General features: G+C 37.4%; 1 protein-coding gene across 1 annotated transcript in view; it reads left to right on the top strand.

Annotated features, from left to right (window-relative positions):
- LOC103466873 (copine-9) overlaps positions 1–25,287 on the top strand; it is a 97,909-nt gene that overhangs the window by 4,235 nt on the left and 68,387 nt on the right. The window contains exons 2-3 of the mRNA XM_008412761.2: positions 1,458–1,498; positions 22,317–22,363. Coding sequence (XP_008410983.1) covers positions 1,458–1,498; positions 22,317–22,363 — 88 coding nt within the window. The remainder of the gene's footprint in view (positions 1–1,457; positions 1,499–22,316; positions 22,364–25,287) is intronic.

The following is a 25,287-nucleotide window of genomic DNA, read 5'->3' as shown; positions in this document are numbered from 1 at the left end:
AGGTCACCAGTCTGTTGCAGACTTTAGGTTTTAATAGGGAATTGAAATTTGAGAATGTTGTCGATCAGTTAAATAGCATTGAGGGGGAAAAGAAGATTTTTCATTTTTTTTAAATAATACTGGGATCATTATGAGAATTTGAGGTATAGATATCAGGATCCAGTAGATGGCAGTAGTGCAACAATAATGGATGCAAGCTGCCGTTGAAATCTAAAGAAGAAGAAGAAGACGGAGCCCATTTTCATTTAGCACATGCTAGTAGCAGACAAGAAGGATCAGCACTTTTACTGTTACAGTTATCATTCGGAAACTACTGTAATCAGTTCAGTTAAATCTAAACATGGCAAATTTTTCTTTTTCAACGTAATRTATGTGATACTCAATTGACCTGTTATGACTCAATTTTTGGGTGTCCGTCCCCCTCTGCTGCTGCTGCATCGCTGTGGAAAACCTGGAGCGGCAGATATATCTGCGGTTTATATGTGTATGTTTACTGGTTTAAAAAAAAACAAAAAACGTTGGGGTTGTGGCTTATAGTCCGGTGCGGCTCATAGTTCGGAAAATACGGACTATAATCCTTCCTGGATTTTTTCTGTGAAGAACCCAGAGAGGGTTATTTGGTTATTATTTATTTCATTAATAGTGTTAATATTTATTTCTTGACTTTTGTTCTGTGAAGAACCCAGAAGGGTTTTTTGATTGTGCTTTCTGGAAAACAATAATTTTTTACCTTTAGGCACTCCTACAATCGTCACACTTATTCTGTTACAAACTGACTCCGGCCCCCCACCAGAGAAGGGAAAAGTTATGTGGCCCTCACAGGAAAAAGTTTGGGGACCCCTGATCTAAAATGATTGAGGCTTCCCCTCAGGATCCAGTAAAAAAAATCTTCTGTTCTCACGTAAACAGAAAGTAAAATGTGAGAGGATGTAAATTGTCTTTTTTACTACTGTCTGTTTCAAAATGTGTGGGCCTTTTATTTTAAATCACGTTTCACGTGTGAATTGCTGCCAAATTGGGGATATTACAGTTAGTGTGATGATTCTCTTTTATTCCAGTTTGGTTTTAATAGTTAACTCCACTGTATTACTGACATTGACTTACTTTTCTCTGTGGAACAGAGCCAGTTCCATCAGCTCCTTCCGGAATGTATTATTGGGCCTTTGTGATAGCCACGTTTTATTTAGTTCAATACTGCACTCATTTCATGGAAACGCATTACACATTCTTTCTGATGGCTGGCTCCCCAGAGTCATTTTGTAGAAACATCTAAATCTGCTCATGACCGCGCTTTGGGGGCTTAGCCGAGGGTTTTTTAGGGAACTCTGGAAAAATAGAATGAAGAGAAAAGATCCAAATGGAATTCTGGAAATGTTAATGAATGAATCCAACATCAGAACACAGTGAAGAAAGTGAGAATGACCCATTTTTACTTACATTTTTGCTTTCTTTTTCAGGAGCCTGCTGGATGTGGATACATTCTCCAAGTCAGATCCTGGTATGTGTCAACCTTTTTGTTCTCTGAACTGCTTATCTTTATGTTCTATGTTTGCAGATGTTTTACCCTAARAACMTTTCTTAAAAAAGCATTGCTCTTTACCTTATTTGTTCCTACATAAGACATAATGAATGGTCCACTTCTCGGGGGAAGATCTTAAGAAAAGTAAGGATGTGAACTTTATCATGTAAGACAGTCCAGAAATGAACCAGGACTAAAACTAGAGCAGAAATGTTTCTCATTCAAAAGATGAACTAACAATTAAACAGACAACATTGAAGACAGAGGTAAACATACACTAATCATCAGCGTAAGTGGCAAACTTCTGATTTTCCTCTTTGATTTTGTAAACTGCTGTTTTTCCAGGGTGACATCATGAAATATTAATAAATAAATAATACAAAAAATAGGTGGAAATATTTGAATTTTGTTTGGATTTTCTATAAGTCCTGTACAAGTCAATGAAAAATACTTTATAGAAAGTATTCAGCAAGCTAGCTCAGTATTTAGTATGAAGCTAAATATTTAGCTCAGTGATAATTATTAAACTTTAGGCTAAATTTGGAATTTAGCTTACAGTTAAATACTTTGCTCTAAGCTAAATACAGCTTAAAGCTTTTAGCTAAATGAAGATATTTATCTCTGAGCTAAATATTTAGCTCGCTAATTAAATATTTAGTTTGGAGCTAGATATTTAGTGTGAAACTGTCATATTTATGAATAAATGAATAACATTTTGAAAAATGACGAACACCGTTTTTCTCTTATGTATATATAACCCAAATTATTGTTGTTAATATTTAACTGTGTAACTTTATAACTAGCCCACAGTAAACCAGATTCTCTTTGTAACCATCAGTAAACATCTCGCATGATTACTGCTGGATGGTGTACAACTCTTCTAGGGAGAATTGGTTGGTTTCGACTTATAAATTATGCATTTCTGAAACAGTTGAGGTCCAAAATTTAAGGTCTTATCCATTCTAAAACCACTGTGAATGTGTTTTGGGTCAGTTTCCTGTTTCAACACCCAATTTTGTCCAAGTCCAATCATCTGCTTGGGGTGGCGGCACAAAACCTGGAGGGAGGGAAAATCCAGTTAATGGGCTGAGGGTGCAGGCCCTGCAGCTAATGAGGCTGAAGTTGATAACAAACTCACAGCTTCTGACCCAGAGCTAAACTAAAGGGAAAGTTCACTGCTTTTTGTTAATATTTGTAGATCAAAATCTGAAATAAAAGATAGAATAGAATCTTCACTGAATATGAACATGGTCATAATTGGTTTAATGTGTGAAATCACAGAAAATGTAGTTTCAATGCATTGCAGCTACTTTAGAATGAGATAAGAGGATATAAAAACATGCTATTCTGCAAGGATTACCAATCATTTAATACTTTTGCTTCATTTGTGAAACCTTCACTCTGTGAAAAAAAAAAAAATTGGGGGAATTCAAGGTTTTTTTAACAATACTGTAATCTGGACTCAGTTCACTCACCATGGAAGCAAAAAGGAGGAAGTGGTTTTGGGTGGCAGTCATGTGAGAATAGCTTGTATATGAATGAACTGACAGACTCTCAAAAAGAAACTATTTGGACTTTCCAGCAGAACGCTTTGCTTTTTCTGATGAAAAGCCTTGAAGCATTTTAATGTGTCAATTTGTGAGTCCAACTGAGGACAATTTTGTCTGAGGACAATATTGTGGAGAGATAATGTGGTGTGAGATTTGCAGGGATGAAAATACAGTATAATTTGATATGAACCTCTCTGCATTTGAATGCCATACTCTGTAGGGTTTCATCTGATTAAAAAATAGACTTTAATTCAGTTTTCCAGACCTTTCTGAACATGTAAAGTTGTTTTTTTTATGCTTTACACTTGTAAAAGGTGAGCTTGCTATTCTTACACTTTGGTTGATTTTATCCAATAGAGCTTTGGAGCTGACGTCACAGCGTATGACGTTTACGTCGCTCGGCGCCATGTTTGCAACCCACAGACCAAAACAAACTAGCCAGAACACCGGTGTTTTCATTGTATTACCAACCGCAGCGAAGTTGTTTTGCAAATTGGATACTGGATATTAATTTCTTCACCTGTTTACATGCAACTTGAAGTGCTTGAAGCAGATGTTTCATGAATGTTTACCACATGAAATTATTGAATGAGAGAAAACAGCCACTTCCAACTGTACACATATTTCTGCAGCCTTGCTGAACTCCTCTCTTGGCGTTTCCTCGTCAGCCTCTCCAACTTGCTCCTCATCTACAGCCTCCGCTACTCTGGTTTCATTATTTACCTCTTCTGGGGTAATTAATGAAAACAGTCTCAGTAACTTGTTGATCCATCATGGTTTTGCTGTATCGCCTCTTTAATTGACGCCCATGTCGGTACGATGTTGTGCCGTTGACCTCGCAGTGACCCATATTCAGCGCTGGATCCCAGTCTGGATTGAGCTCATCCGTTTCATATGTCGGTTTGCCTTTAAGAGGACATATCAGAACACACATCAGTATTAATGCTGTAAATTTGATAACACTAGTAAAATAGTTTACTTCACAATAATGTAATAACCTCGATGTTCACTGAATAAACTCAGACTATGCTACATAAACAATATTAGCCCGACCTAAACAAGGTTGACCCACTTAAATGAATTCAACATAAACGGAACATGAGTCTACTCGGACAAAATCATAGCAAAATAAATTATGACACAACATCAACAAAGCAAATTTAGACACTCACCAGAATGGAAATGTCTGGAGCAAACTTGTAGGTATCTGTGGATCTTGGAGAACGTAATATCAAGACGTCTCAACCGCTGACACCAGGACATTCGTCTTCTTTTCGTTAGCTCCGTTAGCTTAGCCTCCTCGCGTTGTTTCCAAGCAGGAAAATAGTGAAACGAAAGTCCATTTTACATCTTTTTACCTTTTCGGTCATGTGATCGGACATTAGACCCAATAACGCAGCAAGTTCGTGCCTTAGCTAAAATATCTGAGAGACAGTCGTTTTTGTCGGTGGCAACAAAGATGGCGCTGATACCCCTCTGACTAGAGCAGTGACGTCACGTTCCGAAGCTCTGTAACCAACAATGATCAATACTAGCTTTCATCTCCCCTGTTAACTGTCGGTGTTACTTTCTGGCATGACCTTTAACCCCAACTTTCCTACTTATTTGTCTCTCGGTGTATGACTGTGTGAGACTGAACAAATCTAGCATGAAGTAATTTCAGCGGTTGGTCTGACTACATATTTAGAAGAGGGCAAATGAACTGCAGCCTTAGATAAAGAGCAGTTGTATAATTTCTAGTGTTGTCAGTCAATTGAAAAATTTAATCAGATTAATCACACTCCAGCGCTGTAATTAATCAGTTAGTCACTATGATTAACTTTGTAAGGTTGAGATGTGGAAGCCCATGTTTTCAAGAAATGTTTAGGAAATCATTTTGTCTCAAACCAAACATCTGAGCTTTCCAGGTGTTTGGAAAGCTCCAAACACCTGGAGCTTAAAAGACGTCATTTTGCTTCAAACATAATTTAGAAATGTTAACTATAAATTGTTCTTCAGTGGAAGGATAATTGCAAATGAGGCAACATTCTACCTTGGTTTTATCCAAACGTCCATTGCGGTGTTTCTGTTCTTTTTTCTGACAGTAATCTGATAGGAAGTGGGCAGAGAGAAGGGGGCAAAGACAAGGAACCGAGGACGGGGTTCGATGACCGCATCGAGATTTGTTGCCTCTGTTTTTGTGACGCTCGCTCTGACTGCCGTGTTTTCTAAAGCAAAGTTTACCGCAGAGCACAACAATCTGACTCTCCTCACTCATCTTTTCACTCTTATTTGCGACTCTGAATTTTTGACCGCAGTACAAAGCAGCTGTGGAACGAGCTGTTATGAACCAAGTAATGCTCCAAGGGAGAGACGCTTTTGCACAAAAGTAGGTAATGCAGCATTATGTAACATTAATCTTTTTAGATTAATCACATGCATTACAATAACATTTTTTGCTGGATGATAAATTGTCCCAGAAGTTATCACAATAAATGACAATATTGTTGTTTTGAGACCATCTTCAAACAATATAATGGTAATGGATAAATAATGCAAGAACACATTCTCAAAGATCGATGAATTCATTACAATTCATTAAATTCTAATGAACATTTAACACTGGAACTGGAAGATATTTTAATTATCCAAAATAAACAAAACAACAGGAACAACAAATAAAATTAATTATTAATCTCTATAAACAAAATTGTCTTTTTAAAAACAAGGGCTAGTTGAGATCAAAACACCAGACTTAATTCTCTTATTATCCAGTTTTTCGTAGAAAGAGAGAAAAGAGAAAAACAATAAATCATGCAAATGAAAATGCTGGAGCTTGTTTAAATTTATTATGCAATTAATTAATTTTCTGTTTATAGCAACAGGCCTAGTTAACATGTCACCGTTCACAGCCCTAATAATGTCACATAAAATATATAATATTTGTATAAATTGATTTTTTTTTTTTTTCTGTGGGGAAAAGGCCTTTGGAAAGAATTCATTGTAAACAGCTGAACTCAGACTGTGATCAGAAATGGATCTATGAGTCTTTACAGTTTATTTCTCAATTTCATTTTTTTGATTGTGGATCAAATGAGAGGCAAGTCTAATGTTAAACATTTTGACTGGATATTTGGGCACGCCCCTTTTTTCTTTTAATAAAAAAAAAAGACTAAGAAGCCAAAGAGCTGTGAACAGAAAGTCACAGCGACTGCTCATTCTCTGCACCTGCCAATCTAAACGGCTCTATTACCAGTTTTATGCGTTCTTCCCTTTCAGCCTCTTGACATCAAAGCTTTCTGCCGACTAATTTGAGCCCAGTGGCGTCCGAGCAGATAAGTAGTGCCGAGCGACTCAGAGTCCAAAGGGCACAGATTTGCAGGGAGGAACGATGCGCCGCAACCTGACAGACAGTCGAGACTGAAATGAGTTTCACAAATCACAGCTGGAGAGCACAGCTGTCTAAATCCCTAGTCTTCAGGCTCGGGTGATAATGTGGGTGACGGATCACAGATGTGAGGGCTGCCTGAGGAGCTACTGGGCTCCAACCAGTACAGACAGGAAGAAGTGATGCATGAGTCTTAACATCGGTTCAACTTCAGCAGATGTTAGGGGTTCTGCTGGTCAGTAACAGGATCCGGTTGGAGGGCTGGTCAAAGTTTCAGCCAACAAGAGTTTGGAAACTGAAACTGAGGGCAGTTTAATCCTTTTTAGACAATATAATGTTAACATAATTAGAAATTAATCCTCTCTCAAGAGACACGTGGCTGGTTTCTCTGGTTTCTCTGCTAGAACTGGTTTTAGAAAATGTTTCTGTACTCAATTTTCAAAAGAAAAAAAAAAAGAAAAAAAGTCTAATTTAAAGTGTGCGAACTTTAAATTGTTTATATCATGAAAGCACCAAGAAGGTCAAATACTTTGTTTTAATTATCATTTTCACACCAAGTGTTGGACTGTCATCAACCATTCCAATAAAATACAGAGAAAAAGATGAGAAGTTCAGATATGTTTGCAACGTAGCTGAATCTGAAGGTATTCCTGTCTCAAGTTTTGCCATTGTAATTGTAACTGGTGGAATTTCTAATATATTCTATGCTTCCTGCCAAGCCTTCATCTGATAATATGCCCAGCAGACTCCCGGAGAACACTAAAACTAATCTCTTCCTGGAAGTTCCTCTTAGAGCATCTTTTCTGTTAGAAGGGATTGAAGTTGCCCATTTTGGTCTCATTTCTGACTGTACGTCACAGGTGGTTTCCCCAAGTCAAACCAGTTAACTGGTTTATTTTCCTCTCACAGCTGCTCCCTCTGCCATGTCTCGTCCAGTTTTTATCGCTGCCAACTGCCTAGGCGTTTTATATTCAGCTGCAAAGATGAGAGAGAGCAAATGTCCTGGCAGGGAGAAGGAACGGAGAGGAGACTGCACTCGGCTCTCAGTCAGTCGTCTTTTTATCCTCGCAAAAATGTTTTAATCAAAGTAATCAGAKGTACATCTGTGGCAGCTCGGCTGATTGTCGAAATTCTAAATATAGAGACTTCAATAGTCAGAGAGCCAAAATAACAGAGCATGCAATCAGGTCAAAAGAGTGTGTCTTGCCATGGCAAAATCGCAGGTGATTTAATCACTCTTAATGTTATTCCGAGCTAATAGGAGGCCCTGAGTAACTGGGTTAGCCGCGCCGCGGAAGCATCAAAGGAGTTTGGGAGATGTTTTTCGCCATTCGTTTCCATCTTTATGAGATTTCTCCAACATATAACAACTTCTTTTGATGAAAAGAAGAGGTGGAGCTAATAATAGAAAGGCTTTTGATAAAAAACACAACATGAGCTCAAAATAATCAGCTAACTTCATGTCATTGGATTCATAATGTTGGCAGTGGTGAAACAGTGCAAAAAGTCCCGGTGAAGTCGCTATCAATTTCAAAGTTTAACAGATGTGCTTGTGATCATTAAAAAACCCCACCTGGTTATCATCAAATGGCTACACGCATGAGGAAACCGCTGCTGAGAATACTGCTGCGCCTGATGATGGAATGTCTTGAAACATTAATGACTTCATGATGAGAAATTTAATTTTACAAAAGAAGGCTTGAGGACATCCACGATTGTCACCAGTTTGTAACTTTGTCGTCATTGGCGGCATGGGTGAGTGAATGGATCTGCAAACACAGCGAGGCAAAGAAAAGCAACAACAAATCCACTTTAGTTCAAACAACTATACCATTGTTTGGGACATCTGAAATATTGTTTACCTGGAGAAGAAAAAGGTGCGTACTATTATGAGTCCTGTGGGGTGTGAGCAACGCAGCAATAACTACCATTCTTTCATGCATGTTTGAGAAATCCTTGAATCTCCCATGGCAACCTCTCAGCTGTGTAAAACACATCAGTGGACCTTGCACCGCCTTTGAGGACGCAGCTCCTCCTCTGAGGTGGAGTTTTCAAGCTTCTGTATTACAGAGCAGCCCTCCTCCATGATCCCACCTCCCCCACTCAGCTCCTTCAGACTAGTCAGGAACAATTAGCAAACACCTGATGGACTTGCGCATCTGCTGGGCTCATTATAGGAACTACTTCTAAAGCTGGTAGGGTCAATAGAGGAGCCATGTTGTAATGGCGGTTTCAGAAAGAGCAACTTTCTTAAAGAGACAGAGGCTCAACTTCAAGACATTAAATTATGAAGTCAAATTTCTTTTAAATCATGTGATATAAGAAGCATTTTTATAACACCTGAAGGCAACATAGTTATTTGATTGTGATATAAAATGGCACTATGTAGCTGGAAACACATAATATTGCCCTTTTAAATATGAAAACAATGTTGCTAAAAGCTTGGTATTTTGCTCTTAGCAACATACAGCGTTAGACCGAGCAGAACATGGAATTCCACACCCTTGATCCCTGCACAGTGTCACTATTCAGGACAGAAGCACATCAAGACATACACACATTTGAGTTTCATAGGACTTGATTTTGCACAAAATTACCCTCATTTTCCCATTTTTAAATTCATGAAGCACACATTTTTCAATTCACCAACACAAAAGTGACTTTTAGTAACTTGAATGTAAAGTATAAAGATCGCCCTTGTAGGAATGTGTTTATCCTGCCCGAGTTTTATTCAGCCTTGCCATCAGCCATAAGCTCACTACTGTTTTATGTGCCGTGTGTTTGTGCCGCTCATTTGTACAAAGCTTTGCAACAAACCCAGACTCATCTCTTCAAGTACCTCTTCTTATCAGATTTACCGTCGTTTAAAGTTTGCCCTTGGTGCTGTTGTGACAATTTGGTCTAGTCGTTGTATGAATTAACTTTGAGTTTCTCCGACACCACCATTAAATTACCTCATGCTTCTGTGTGTCCGCCCACACATGGACAAAGGATGTACAGCTCCAATCGATGTATTCTTCTTTGTGAAGGGAAGAACTGCTGAGATGACTGTCAAAGGTTTTTTCTTCTTCTGTAGCGTTGAGTAACTGAATGCAATCTGTCCGCCATTAAACATTAGACTGCATCACATTTTTTCTTTGCAAATGAGGCAGCATGTCTCGTTCTCTTTGACCTTTGCATGTAAGACTTTTTTTTATTTTTTTATGCTGTGGAATATGAGACGTCTCCCATTTAGTGATCATAATKGTGTTCTTCTGTAATTCATGTTCCTAAGATGGATCGTGACCTTCAAAGCAGGTGCTGTAAAGTGGATTTAAAGAGATGTTTGAAGTGTCATGATGGAAAGGAGCTGGTAATGATTGGATGCAGACAATAATTTCTTTGCATTTTCAGCATGCTGGAAAAAAAACTGCAGTAAAATTAGAAATGTAAAGGTGTTTATGGTTTTTAGCTCCCTCAGTAGATCTGTCATCAGATTAAAGTAGTCTCTGACTGAATTCCTCCAAAAAGTTAATATTACCTTTAGTCAGAAAAAAACCCATWAAAAGATTTCTTTAAACCTAAATTTGACAGTATGAATGACTTTGGGCCTAACTGATTTTCAAATAAAATGAAACTTTTGACAAAGTCCCCACCTGGCCATTGCTTTCCTATGCAGCTTCGCTTGATTCTCATTTCCTTTCAATGCTCTGCCTGGGATTTTCTCACATTAACCTCAATTTCTCTGGTAGAACTTCAGCCAGTCAGTGAACAGAAGAAGTTGTGAACAATGATTCTCTGCGCTGTTTTAGAATTGTGGTCTGTGTGTAGTTTCAGCAATGGCAGCAGAGGAAGTGAGTGTTGGTCTTGCTTCTAAATCAGTCAATCAATCAATCAAATTGTATTTGTATAGCACATTTCAGCAGCAAGGCATTTCAAAGTGCTTTACATAATTAAAATAAAAACAGCATATGACAGTGAATAAACAGTTAGAAAGACAAAGAGCATTTTTAAAAAAATATTGATTTAACATTAACAGTCGCCTCAATCACATCAGCACTTCTCTTTTAGCACTGGAGGAAGCTTTTTAGGATTGAACTGGCGTTATGTACATCATGGACAAATGTTATCATTTGGGTAAAATGTCAAACTTCACCAGCTCTAGGAAGCATTTGTTTCTCAACAGCCCAGAGCCCAGTCCATCTGGACGAAGTGAAGTGTAGAACAAGGAGCTTCTTTTTCTCAGACTAACAGAGAACAGAACACAAAAATAAATAACAAAACTAGACAACAAAGAATTAACTAATATGGCAAAACCTTACTATGAATAATGAATAGAGAGGAATGCCATGAATATGCAAAGACCTATAGAAGAAGAAAATAATCAAAACAAAAACAAAAGCAAGAACCCAGACACCCAAGGATTCTAACTCAGTCATTCCATTTCTTTCCTTTACTTCATTTATGGTCTAATTTGCTCTGATTTCATAGAATGTTTGATAGTCTGGGGTGTTGTAGGCATCTGGTGGTGACTATATGCCAATGGCCTAATAAAATCTATTTAAATTGATAAATAGTTCATTTAATTTTAATTATACCATCTGTCTAGTATTCATTTTGCTCCCTCTTCATTTTGCTCACAAACTATATGGTATACCGACTGACTTGCTAAAACAGCAGCTGCTTTATTTCTAAATTTTAATCCATACATTTTAATACTTTTGTCATCAGAAAACTTGACATAAATTTGACTAAAAAGTGGCACAATCAGACTGTTTACCTGTCTAGAATATCTACAGTCCAACTCAGTGCCCCCTAACAATTCTACACATTGTGTGATTCTTAAATACTGTTTGTTATTCAGTTCTGTAAAATCCTGTTTATGTGATTAGCAACTCAATGTCGTAACCTGCGTTTCCATGAACCAAGAAATTGCACAATTCCAAAAATAAATTAATTTAAAGGGAACATGACATTTTCAAAATAACAAAATTTTTTGGATGGATGTATTTTGCACTACTGCAAAATCTGGAAAGACTTTTTTTAATCACACAATTCACATGATCAACACCTGGATGTTACTACTGGTGGAAAATTTGAAGATGAGAGGAAGTGGTAGAATTGTTTATTTTTTTGGACTGTGTGCAGCTGGCTTCACCAGAGTTCTCACAGTTGTGTGTTATTCCAACTTGTTTTTCCAATCCATAGCTCTTCTGTAAAATCACAGACTACAACTTCCCCAAAACCCTGCACATGTAGCTGCTCCCATTTATAAGGGGTTTGTCGCTCTAATGCCTGAATAAGACGTCTACGGCTCCTCTGACGCTGATATACGATGAGCGCTAGCGCCATTGCTGAATTAAATCTCATGTAAATGTTTACATCTATCGCTCCCCTTATTTTTAATGACTTATCGCATGAACAGGCTTATTCACATGTGATTTTAATTTAATTTCTTATTCAATGGAAACACCACAATTGCACAATTGATTTTCTGACATTAGCAGAATACCGACAAAGACAAAGATTCTCACACATTTGTAATGGAAACACAGTTCCAGTCCTCCTAGGCTCACAGCCAAGAAGGAATCAAGTAAGTCTTAAACAAAATTTCCACAGTCTGAAATCTGTTCTCATTGATCGTATAATGACTGGCATTTTCTTGGGACAGATTGCAGTATAAGAAATGTATATTTTCTTCATCTTTGAAAACCTTCACAGTGAATAGATTTGGAAAGGAGAAGCAAAATAATCCTATCAATCAAACACACAGTAGATTTGTCACTGTAACTAGGGTTGTATATGTCACAGCGGAAAAGCATTCAGGCATAATGTTTGCCAATTTACGACATCTATCAGTGTTTCAGAAGACATGTCTCTTAATATTGATGGATGCCTGGTTTTATTACAAAGCTCCTTCTACACACAATGCTCTGTTAGGCATCTGAATGCACACATTGACTATTGTTTCAGTCTGATTCAGTGCTGTTCTGATTGGATGTTAGCATATTCCAGGCATGCGTGACCTCATGCCGCTGTCCTTGGAAAGAGATACAACCGGCTTGTGTGCAATTCTCTGAGCAGGTAAAAATTGGTGGCTAAGAATACCAAAAGCAAGCAGAGGAGATTACGGGTTCAAAGAAATGGCTATGTTTAATAGCCAAAATATTGATGCTGTGAAGCATTCTTTTGCACAATGGGAGAATATTTGAATTCATAATGTCTTTCTTTCTTCGGTTTTACAGTTTTTCTTCTCCAACAGCAGCTTCCGTCTCCCAATCCCATTCCAACGTGGCATGTTTTTTTGTTTAGAAATTCTCAGAAAAATTTCTCCCGTCCCTCTGAATCATTACAACTAGGAAAGCTTTAATAATACGTAGTGCTTTTTAGCTGTTCTCATTGCGTACCCCCCCTACAGCAACACATAATGTTCTGCTCGCTCTCTTTTATTTCTGTACACCACCATCTACACCGCTTTCGGGCCTCCATATGAAACATCCCACTTATCTTATGTAATATCATTTTCTGGGGGAATACTGGAAGTTTCCATCCACACACACATACACACAAGCACACACAAGTGTTTCACTCCATTAAAATCCATATGAGAGATGGCCATCCAACACCCACCAGTTCTGCATCTGTTAAAAGTAAAATCAATGACTGAGTAAAATACAGTATGAGAGTCTATTACTCATACTGTAATTTCAGTGTAGTCTCTGTGATTGTTAGTCACTTATATTTCTTATATACAATGTGTTATTTCGTACTTGGTCAGTAAAGGATTGTGAGTCACAGGCATGTAGGAGTTTATGTTTTTCAGAAGTGCAACAAAAGTTTCCACTATCATTGTTATTCACCTCACCTGTCAATGCTTAAGGCGTTACGCCTGAATGGTGAATTTATACCACATGACTAAGATTAAGGTTGAAATTAAAGCTAAATGTAACAACTTTTAAGTTGCACTGTATGGAGTGTGAATTTAAAGGATGGTGGGAGGCAAAAATATTAAAATCTAGACTGTTTAATTTTTCTTCTTCTCTATCTGTTGGTTAACAGATTTTATTTCTAGCTGGTCAAATATGAGTGAATAAATCTGTGATGTCGGAGGTGAATTAAAAGCAGGGCCCGTGACATACCCTTCGGATAAAGGTCACTGGTCTCTAATTACCTTTAAGGTTTCCTAATGAGATCTGAGGAACGTGTGAGCATCACCAGTTGAATCACAGATTCACAGACCTCTATCCATCACCCACTCTACTTAATAACCACCACAACTTAAAAAACAGATTACCAGTCCAGCGGTTATGACAGTAAAGCAGATAGAGCTCAAGCTTTAGAATCCCCCTACATTATAATCAGGATAATCATCTATATGCATGTTGTAAATGTAGCCTGAAAAAAAAGTAATCCAAAAACTAAATTATTAAAGACTGCATGAGGACATTTTATAAATTAGCAATCAATTCATGCATGAATCATGATAACCTCACTCACTTTTTCCTGTTTTCCATCATCATTTTTTTATGTAGGTAGGTGCACAACGTATTTTGATTTAAAATATGTTTGTGTATAATAACTAGTGGTGAAACTTCCTAAAACATATTGAACCAAGGTAATTAATTATTCGCAATTAATCATGTTTTAATCATGTTTATGTATTGGTCACATATTGACAAAATAGACAAAATTTCTGGTTCAAAAGCATTTTTGCTGCTAAGTTATTGAATAAATAGACACATAAACTCAGCAACAAAGATATTAACTATTTTTAAGTTGTTTTTTACAGTATTCACCCATGAGATTGGTGCAGTGTTATTTGTATGTTAAAAAAATTGTTTAATTGTGTTTAATTTTTTTACATGTTAAAATATATATAATTAATTAATTGAGATTAACACTTTGAATGCCAGTCCAATAATAGCACAATATATTGTGTGTGTATTAAAAACAAAAATACAAAAACAAAAACATAACATATTTTTAGTCTGTTTTCTGAACATGATTATGTCTCATTATCTCTACATCCCTTAGTTAACTTTTTCTCTTCATTATTCAGAACTCATTTATTTTCCCCAGGTGAACTGCTATCACAAAAAACACAAATATTGTTTGTAGGAAACAAACAAACATTTCAATACCTATATGTACAAACTCATGCAAGACAAACAGATATAACATGCACATTTTGTACATTTTTAGTCATTCTAAAAAAAAAGTTATCTTGAAATATGCTCAGTTGCATATTTCTTTAAGTCTGAGTATGCCATTATAATAACACTTGAATTTCCCCACTGAGGGACAATAGAGGTCATTTTTTTATGTCCTATTTTGTAGCTGTAAAAGTTCTTCATATGAAGAATGCCTTCATCTTAGAATCAGAATAATAATTAAAAAGGGCAAAAGGAGCAGTATGTACATGTATGTGTGTGTACAGTAAATGTTTATGTAAAGAATAAAGAAAGGCAGGTTATTTTGATCTACAGCAAACTAGTTGACCACTCAGGCTGTCAGACAACCTGTGGGTAGAAACCACTTCACTGGCTGCTAATTTTTGTAAATAGCGCTCTGTAGCGCTGACCTGAAGGTAGAAGTCTAAACAGATAAATCACATTAAACCACTGAACATCCTTTACTTCTCTACAAATCCAAAAAGATAATGGCTAAATGCCACACTTGAAAAACAGTCAAACACTTAAATGTTTATATCTAGCACAAAAAAACCCTGAAGGCTCAGCCAGTTGTGTGATGAGAAATCTAAGCCCAGAGGTGTAAATATCAACACTTGGACTGGAAGTTTCACAACTGTACAACTTTGTACTCTTACATACACATTCCCAAATGTCAGATGCTTTACTATGTAGAAAAGTGAAATAAAAACATAAACACTGACATTGGTGTAATTGATGTCAAATCTTTTTCAGAGGAATTAAAGGGAAAAAATGAAGAATCATTAGATATCTGGTGTTCAGCTTTGGAAAAGCTGATTGAAGACACTTGGTTACATAGCACTGATTGTCCTGATTATTTGGTCTTTAGTTCAATCCACATTATTCTTGAAACAGTTTGTTTCATTCTTGTATTCCTGCAAATACATTGGGTTGACTGGGAATGTTTTAAGTGTGCCAAAATGAAATGAAACATTTGAATCTGGACAAAAGGAACTAAAAATGCTAATTTCATCGCGCTACAAGTTAAATTCTAGCTAAATATTAGATTAGAATAAATAGCAATAACCTTTATTATCTTACAGTGGAGAAATTCAGGTGTCAAAACATAGGTCCACACTAAAGATCAAACAGTGTTCAAAATATAAATAATAATAATAATAATAATAATAATAATAATAATAATAATAATTAATAATAATGTACTATAACAGGGGTGATCAAGTTCAATCCTCCATCCTGTAACTTTTAGATGCATCCTCACTCCAACAGACCAGGATCAGCTCTGAACAGACCTGCTAATGAGCCATTCATTTGATTCAGGTGTGTTGGAGCAGGGAAGCATCTGAAAGCTGCAGGATAGCAGCTCTCGAGGACTGGACTTGAGCATCCCTGCTGTAAGATATACTACACTGACTTTTTGTATGTTTTTGTATATTTTAAATGTTGTGCTGCTACGAGAAGTGCCTTGGAATCCTCTCAGGGGTAGTTGCTAGGAGAGTGTTGCTAGGGAGAAAGATGTCTGGGTTTCCCACCTTGACTTGTCTCCACAACCTGACCTCACATGAATGGATAAGCATGAATGTCTTGAAGGAGGAATGGATTTTTCAAGTGCCACAACAAAAATCCACAGCAGATGATTTTTTCTGGACCATTTCAGTCTTCAGTTTGTTTCTTCCATCTAGAACAAAACTGACTGAAAACAAAGTGGTGCATTATGGCTTAAGATTGATTTTTTCCCCTTTTCTACTTTTATGCAGTAAAACGTAAGTTCTGATATTTATGAGAGTCATAGTCACAGTTTTTGTTCAGCCAGTTTCCTATTATACTTAAATTCTTTACTTCTTAATTTCATTTTCTATCTTTGTAAAACTGTAAAGAGTTAACCTTATAAATTTAAATTATATTGGAAATCAAACAAAAAAAAGTGAACGACTCATTTATTGCAAAAAAATAGAAATGTGGTTGACATTTCACTATTGAGCATTCAGGCAATTAAATAAGTTGTTGAGTTACTACTTTCCTAAAAATGTCAGCTATATTATATTACTATATAATTTCACAATTTAAACCAATTGTGGGAATTCCAGTGGGGGAAAAAAACCTGTCTGCTGCAGTAAATTTCCTTCGATTCGATACGGCAGAGTTGCTGTGGCCTTTTCTCCAGGGTTCAAGAATTAGGTTTCTGGCCTACTTTGCCTTATCTCTCCCCTGACAGCTAATCACTAGATTAGGTGGGATGTGACCACCCTCACTTACCTAATTGCTATGTGAGGGGTGTGTTTTAGAAAGATTCCTGACAGCCAGCGTCCTTAGAAGTGCACTCTTACTTCAGATGAAATCTGCCTCCGCTTCACATCTTAACTTGGATTTTTTGGAAATATAAAGTTAAGTTATAAAAGTTAGCTGGTATACCAGCTGTCTATCCAGGCCTAACTTTTATTTTTCTTTTGTCTGACTTATGGCAAGTTCTGGAGTATTCAGACTTTTGCCAAGCTGTTTTAATAACCCTCTTTCCATAGACCATATGATTATGCAATTTGACATTTGGAAAATACATTTACTTAATAGAAACACTAAACAATTTAGAAAAAACGTAACTGTTGATAAAAAAGTTTTGGCGGTAGGATGAGGTGGTTTCCTTGGCTGTATCAAAATGTATTTATTTCGAAAAGGTGCGATGGAAACACTTTTTTGCATCAAGATGAAGACGACAGAAAGTGGCAGGTGGATGATGGCATGTTTTTTTTTTTGACTGATCACCTGAACAAACTTATTCATGTCTAAAAAGCATGAAAGCAGAGATCCATCCTGCTGCTGGTGTAATGGTGTCGAGGATATTTTCTGGGCTCACTTTGGGCCAAGTGAGGAACATTTAAGCTCCACTCACTCCATTAATGTTGTCGGTGTCAAATCTTTTATGATCACACTGTAGTGGTCTACTGATGTCTGCTCAATCCATTACTGTACTTGATATTGGGATTTGATGGAACAAGACACTCACGAGATTCAAAGTTGCTGAACTGAGTCACTAAGAACTGAGGCAGTTCTGGACACAAAAGGTCCAACACAGTCTGCCTAATAAAGAGGGCAGACTGCTGCTGTCAAGCTTGGCCATCAACACTGGAATGACATTAAGACGTTCTGCCTGGGGCTGTGTGATGACACAGTTGCTGCCACTGTTGCCTTGGAGCAAGAAGGTTCTCAGTTTTCAGATTCTGGCCTGGAGTTTTTCTAAGTGCAGTTTTCATGGATTCACCCACGTACCTCATATTGCTGCTCCTCCTACAGTCCAAAATGCATAGTAGGTTATATGGTTCTTCTAAATTGCCCTTCAGTGTGTGCGTGTGGGGGTGTGCGTGTGTGTGTGGGTGTGTGCGTGTATGTGTGCGTGTGTGTGTGTGCGTGTGTGTGCGTGTACTTCCATAGCTGTTCTTCCTGTAACAGGCTGGCATCCTGTAAAGCAGTGGTCCCCAACCTTTTTATTACCGTGGACCGGTAATAATAATAATAATAATAATAATAATAATCTGAAATTTTGCTGCGGCCTGGGGGAGGGGGGTTTGGGGGTGGAAGTGAACCGTCAGATAAGGCTTCTGCAGGTTGGTGTTCCTGCTAAATACTAAATATGCCCAATTTGGGTCGTCTTGGCCTTTTTATCGCAGCCTGTGGGGTTTTTCCCTGACTGTGAACGAGAACACAACCTGTTGAATGTGACAGGTAACCAATCAGAAAGCGCGTAAGAGCAGAGGGGAATCCCAAACAGATGACATATCGCAACTGAGAGTCCGGTGGATATCGGAGATGATATGTGGAAATGTTTATTATTATATGTAAARGTGCAGCAAATAGAGCGGCTGCTCCCGCCGTCTTTTATCCACCGCCTTTTCTTTTTGTTACATCTTTTATCTCTTAAAATGACTCCACAAACTATCACTACTGCTTCTACATTGTCATCCATGTTTGGTTATTCTAAATTCCCGTATGCTATGTTGGAGTTTTTACTGGGTTATTTTCTGGAATCGCGATGTTCGTTACTGGAATCGGTTCGTGTTTCTCCTGCCGTGTGGCTGGAAACACGAACCGATCGAACCTGTTGTACTTTTATCAGCTCTGTGGTCACAGAGGTTTGGAGAATCCGCCGACAATTCCTAAATCTTTCCGTCTAAACCAGACTTAAGACTCACAAGCTCCACTCATCTCCTCTCGACCACAGCCCAAACGCTCTGACTCAGGTCGCTATGGTAACGTTTATATATCCTTTCAAAATAAGATAGATGCGCCACAAAAACGAACATTTTACTTTCGTGAAAATTTTAACTCACGATAATGACTAACGGAGCCCTGAGCTTGTTTCTCTGCAACGGGACGGTCCCATCTGGGAGTGATGAGAAACAATGACACCCGAAGTGTTGCTTATATGCACAGCCTGCTTGGTCTCTACGTGGCAAAGTAGTTTGAAGGCCTCATTAGCAGCCAGTCGCCACATGCGGGCTTTTAATTTGTGTCTTACCTACCGGTCCAGGATAAATCCATTCTCCTGTCTCTTCTCTGGGCCTTTTCGCCTTTGCAAATAAACTTTCCAAAGACATCTGATCCGTTTCCTACTCATTTTGCTGCTTGTGGCCTCAGTGTTGGCGCTCAAGACGTGACCTAGAGAATCCAGTTAAAGGATTTTCAAAATAAAAAATCATCCAGATTCAAATAATACATGAAACGGAAATATTTAATTATTTCTTGCGTGGMCCGGTAGCAATTGGTCCACGGACCGGTACCGGTCCATGGCCCGGGGGTTGGGGACCACTGCTGTAAAGGGTGTATCCCACCTCTCATCCAATGATTCCTGGTTAGACTTCTCTTGTCATTTGTATTTTAGAATCTTTTTCAGAAATGTATTTCATTTTGAAAAGCTGCGCCTGCATTGATACATGAGTTGATTGCCAGTATATCTGTTTAGTAATTCTCTTTCTGTGAAATGACATTTGAGCTTTAGCTAAATTTATTATGCATGGAAACTGTAGCGTTAATCTAGAGGAAAATCTGATGGGAGGCCCTGCTGTCTTACCTTGAGGCCCTGGGTTTTATTGCACCGCTGCTCCCTGCCTCTCCGCCTTGTTTAGCATATAAATAAAATTCAAATGTATTTGCATCCTACAAACAAATACATCCCTGCAAAATTACTTTATTGAAGGTGGACAAAGAGAAAACCTTTGCACTCTGAGGAAGAGATTAATTGATTTAATTGTTAAAATACATAACAATAGTTCCACTAAGGACTGGTTAAGAACCTCATTAATTAACTGCCACCCAAAAAAAAACACCTTCATACACGTCAATGTATGAAGGTGACTCCGGTATCCTCATGACAATTTGGGGTTTTGACCCGTGTCTTCAAATTTCAAATTTCTTATCTTCTCATAGTTGACATTTGGACTTGGCTATTCTGTTGTCTCAGCGTGGCATATTCCTACAGAAAGCATCTAACTACAGGTTTCTCAGCTAAGGGGGCCAGACTGCCTGTTCAGGCCCAGGTTGTCCAAATGTTTTCATGTTTTCTTCTCTTTTGTTCAATTGGTGAAACAAGGTTGGTTGTTCTAATAATTGCAGCTAAGCCACATGATTTTGATTAGAACTTTTTGTGATTTATGGTCCATTCAGAATGAGTCATATTTACTTTTTGTATACCCATGCTGCATACAGTGGTCCTGGGTTTAGAGGGACTTTAGAGGGACTTGTCGCTTAGCTGCCATGTAGCTGAGCAGCTCTGCTCCTTCCTTTTTCTGTCACTTCCCATAAAGTGCACAATCAGTCAGGTCCTCTAGACCTTAACTCGAATGAATCGGAGTCTTCCTTCAGCCTCTACCGCCCCAAACTCTTGATGCACCATGCTGTTACATTTTGTGGTTTTGTTTTGGAGGGTAGGAAATTGACAGCCTACACCTTCCATTCATTTTTGCTTATCTTCCCCTTTGTTCAATTAAAATGTGAACATGCAAGTCACGAACTGATTAGCCTGTACTAATCAGGTTTACAAAACCAATTTAATCTGCAGCTTCCCGCATGGTTACCAATGTGACAAAGAAAAGATTGTTTTCTTGTGAAAGCACTGGCCAAAAAGATCCACTGCCTGCCCCCCTTATCTTTCTTATTGCACCTCTCTTAATTGCTCATTAGGACAGTAAAATTTGGTTTTAATCACCTTCTAATTTAGACGATCTAAAGTTCATTAGAGCTAATGTCCAAACTTAAAACAGGCACAAAGTGGCTGATGATGTCTAGACACAAATGAGATTACTTGGCCAGGATGAATGCACATCACATTAAAGCTATAAATTAATGTTTTTTTGTTTGTTTAAGCTCTTCACTTAGATGTTTTTACATCATGCATAAACTTTAGCAAAAAAAAAAAAAAAGTAAGCAAATTTCTTTTCACTATATTTTGCTAGAACAATGCTTCCTGGCAGTGGTGGGTACTGCAAATTGAAAAGTTAGTTGCGCTAATCCAAAAGTGCTACAATGACATGGTATTTAGCTGAGGTTAATGCTAATGCGCTAATTTCAACCCAAATTAAATCTGCCCTTGAAACAGTATAAACCTCAAACACCAATGAGGTTCTGAGATGATAACTTAAATGTCTTATAATGCCCTTAAATGTTCATATCTGGTTCTCTACTGTTTGTGTTTGATTTTTTTTTACCTCTGTGTTTCTTGTCTGAAATAAAGTTATTGAGGGAAAAAAAAATGCGATTTTGAATTTTCTACTGAAAGTCTACAAAACTGAAAAGTAAATTAGCGCTTTAGAATGTATCTGAAAAAAATTAATTTAGGGAGCGCTAAGTGTGCTAACCGTTTCAGAAGTTAGCAAATGCTCTAATCAAAAAAAATAGCTCCATTGTTACGTGTTAGTGAAAGTCTACCCACCACTGCTTCTTTGTTATAAATGTTAGAACCTTTGAAAGTTGTTTTATTTTTTTGTCAATCAGGGATTTCAACTTGAATCACATAAGAGCCTTAGCAGGACTTGGTAAAAGTCGATAGCATTTGATTCAGCTGTACCAGAAGCTCAAACAAGAGTCAAAAGCAGAATGAACTGTTTAATATTGACAGATTTTTTTCATAACAACCTCAGTACTGACCCATGTTTCTGAATTTACAAATGCAATTTTCATAGAGATGTGGTGAAGGGGAAATAAACTGACTTTCAGGCATAAAAGATTCATTATTGCTTAACATTGTTATTTAAAACAAAGCAAAGCAAAAAAAAAAGAGCAGGWACTAATGCTCTTCCTTTTTCATTTCATTTAAAGTGAAACATCCTGATCATGTTTCACTTTGTCCAAATGGTTCCCTCTTATTTTTGAAGTTATTCAAATTATTAGGCAGCAGCATATCTGTGAAGTCTTATTAATTCTGCTCTGTTCTGCTGGTTTGCCAGAAGTTTAATAATTTAGGATCCAGTATGTTCTCATATTTACCACAAATAGGAGGAGGTAGGAGGTATGAAAACTAATTTCCTTAAAGGGTGCTGGTTTGGCTTTTAATAAAGAATTGTTTACTCACCTCCAGCAACAACAAATGTAATGAAATTGGAATTGAGAGCCAATGTTTTGATATCTGTTAGGTGCTTCAGGTGCCAACATACAGAAACCAAATGGGCTTTTTTGCTACAACTGAAACTGTTTTTATTTTAATCCCCATTTTCACCTCTCTCTTCTTTCTGCTTCTCTTCCAGTGGTTGTGTTATATGTGCAAGGTGTGGGAACCAAAGAGTGGAGGGAGGTAAGTTGAGAAACCTAACATTAATATCTAATTTCAGAGAATGCTTTCTGTGTATAAATGATGTAAGGGAGATGGGTTACTAAGACAGGAGTCCAGAAGTTGCATTTTAAACTGACAGCTTTCCAACTTTAGGCAAAACAAGTAACACATTCCTGTAATACCTGACCCATTCTGGTGAGGTAAAAGCAAAGGTTGACAAATCCCAAATAAAAAGGACCTGCTGATTTTATTGTGCTACACCAAATTAACTGCTGTCATGACTGAAGGGAAGAAGAAAGATATAGTTATTTTGTCCTCACAAATAAAATCTTCCCTTTGACTCATAGCCACTTGAAGCCAGACATTTTTTATTTTTTTTTATCAGGATCATGTCCGATCGATTTATGTCGACTTCTGTGAGTTTCTTCATGCTCTTATGTGTCATGCATTTTTATGTTTAGGCTGAGTTTGATTTTTCTTAGCCATCTGAAATCCAAAGTTGACCACATTGTGTTATTGATGGCATTGAGGTTTTTTTTGTTGTTGTTGTTTTGTTTTTACTGCTGATCCACTCCCCGCAAGAAACCCCATGACTTTCTATTCCACTTCGAAGGTCCTAATCAGAAACCCGGTACAAACTGTGCCGCAATTAGTGGAGTAAACAACTTGTCACCAGCTGTACACACTATGATACTCTACCTTGGCAAATGCTGTACAATTAGAGGTCCAAGCTTGTGGAGACAAAGGCTGCATCCAATGGAGCATGGAACTCTGTTCAAATAAATACGTAGATGGATAAATAAAGAAGTTGCTTTTTCTGAGAGCAACATTTTTTGTTTTATGAATTTAAATATATGTAAGTCATACTGGAAACAACCTTGCACCATTCTTGTATGCTTTATCACAAGTATGCCTAATTTTCTGCATTATTGCAAAAATTACAAAATCTAACCAGATCTCCAACTTTAATGCATTCTTTTAATATTTTGGAAATGTGCATATCTTCTGTAAAGATGGAACCAGAGTGAAGACAGGTGACCTTTGAAATCTTGAACAATCAGAAAGTGTTGCACAAAGTATCATTGTCTCAACAGGTAACTGGATGAAATTGTAGCTTCAGGTAATTCCCTAAAGCTACATTTTCAATATCAGAGCAAATACTCAAAGTTATACCTTTTCAATAAGTTAACTCTGATCTGTGAAGACTAATATTTTTAGGATAATACCTTTAAAGAACCATGAACATTTGATGCAGAATAAATTATCTTATACTTACTTATACTGTCCTGTCGTCAATACAACAGATGGGACAGAAACGAGAAGCAAATATCTCCAATTAAAGAGTTTTCAAAGCAAGAGAGTCAAACCTGAAGTAGACAATTCATGGGTAAAAAAAATAAAAATTAAAAAAATTAAAAAAAAAAAAATATATATATATATATTGTATTGGTTGTCACAACTCACAAACTTGGGTCTTATATTTGTCACCATTATTTCTTCACCTTCCCTTCAGCAACACTGCGGTTTGTTTACAGTGTAATGTTCCAGTATGCCTCGCCATTTTTTATTGTTGCAGCTGCTGGTACATCAGAACTCATGACACATAAAGCAGCGGTGTTTGGTGCTCTGTGAATAGAATGTTTTCTCCAGTCATCACATAATTTGATCTCTGCATAATTATTCAGAGTCTGGGTTTTATTGGTGATCTACAATTGATACATATTACTGTCTTTCGATTCTAAACTAATGCTAGATTTCCATACACAACCTGCCACTGCTTTCACCTAGGGTTTTATCGCTCCGGGCGTTTTTGTGGATACAGCCAACAACTCGACATGTTTCAGCTCGGGACCGTTCTGGTCTCCAACCACACCGTTTGTTTGCTGCAGGGGGTTCTGCTGGAGCAAAGCCCTCTCCCTCACAGCGCTCTGTGGCAGGTGCTTTATGATGCTGTTTCTTTCCAGTTTCCTCTCTGGCAGTCAGCAGTTCTTTATGTGCTTACAGCCCCCCGCCCCACATCCCCCACTCACTCTCATTTCTCAAACTTTTCCTTGTCAAGTTTTGTGCAAAGGATTGGAGAAATTCTTAGAGCAGGGGATGATGTTAGTCAACCTGAGTCAAACTTGAAGCAAGATGCTTGCTTTGACCCTGTAAGTAAGATGTTGAACTTAACAGCATCTTTAAATGCTTGGCAGTATTCCGCTAATGTCGAAAAAACACAATTTTGCAATTGCAGTGTTTCCATTAAATTAAAAATACACTTAAAATCATACGTGACTAAGTTGATTCACGCGATATGTTATTAAAAAACATGCCTCACCATCAGACTGCATCTTCTTCCTGACGTCTTTTTCTCCATAGTTTTTCACCAGTAGTAACATCCTGTTGTTGACCACGTGACTCGTGATGCCATAGAAGTGTTTCCATTGCAATTTTGTGAAACAAATACGTTTTGATAAAGATGAAAAAAAAACAGCCTCATCCTTGCGGCAAAACCTTTTATGGATAAATGTGTTTTTTGAAATTGCTGCGTTTCTATTGAGCGGATTTAATTTTGAAATGTCAAACTGCCCAATTAGATGGCCGATGGAAACATAGCTGCTAAGTTAATACTTCACAAGGAAAGCTGATGGCTTCACCTTTCAAATGTTTTTTTTTTTCAATGGCTACAGAATTACCTTAAAAAAATAATGCTGTTTTAGAGATTTAAAGATTTATTTAGGGAAAAGTATTGGGCAACAAAGCTGATCTACAGGAATCCACCACAATACTACTTAAAAAATATATATATTTAATGGGTCTTATCCACAACAATTTGCAAAATAGAATTAGAACCACTGGAAAATAAAAGTATTCTCAGAAGTCTCAGTTCTTGGCAGAGGGATGCAGTGAGGGTCTTAAGGTTTGGAGTCAAACTACAAACAGCTGCGTTGAGGACTAATTAC

The sequence above is a fragment of the Poecilia reticulata genome, linkage group LG7 (assembly GCF_000633615.1).
Source record: "Poecilia reticulata strain Guanapo linkage group LG7, Guppy_female_1.0+MT, whole genome shotgun sequence".
NCBI lineage: Eukaryota > Metazoa > Chordata > Actinopteri > Cyprinodontiformes > Poeciliidae > Poecilia > Poecilia reticulata.
Note: the sequence above shows the minus strand (reverse complement) of the source record. Positions and strands in the feature narration are given on the sequence as shown.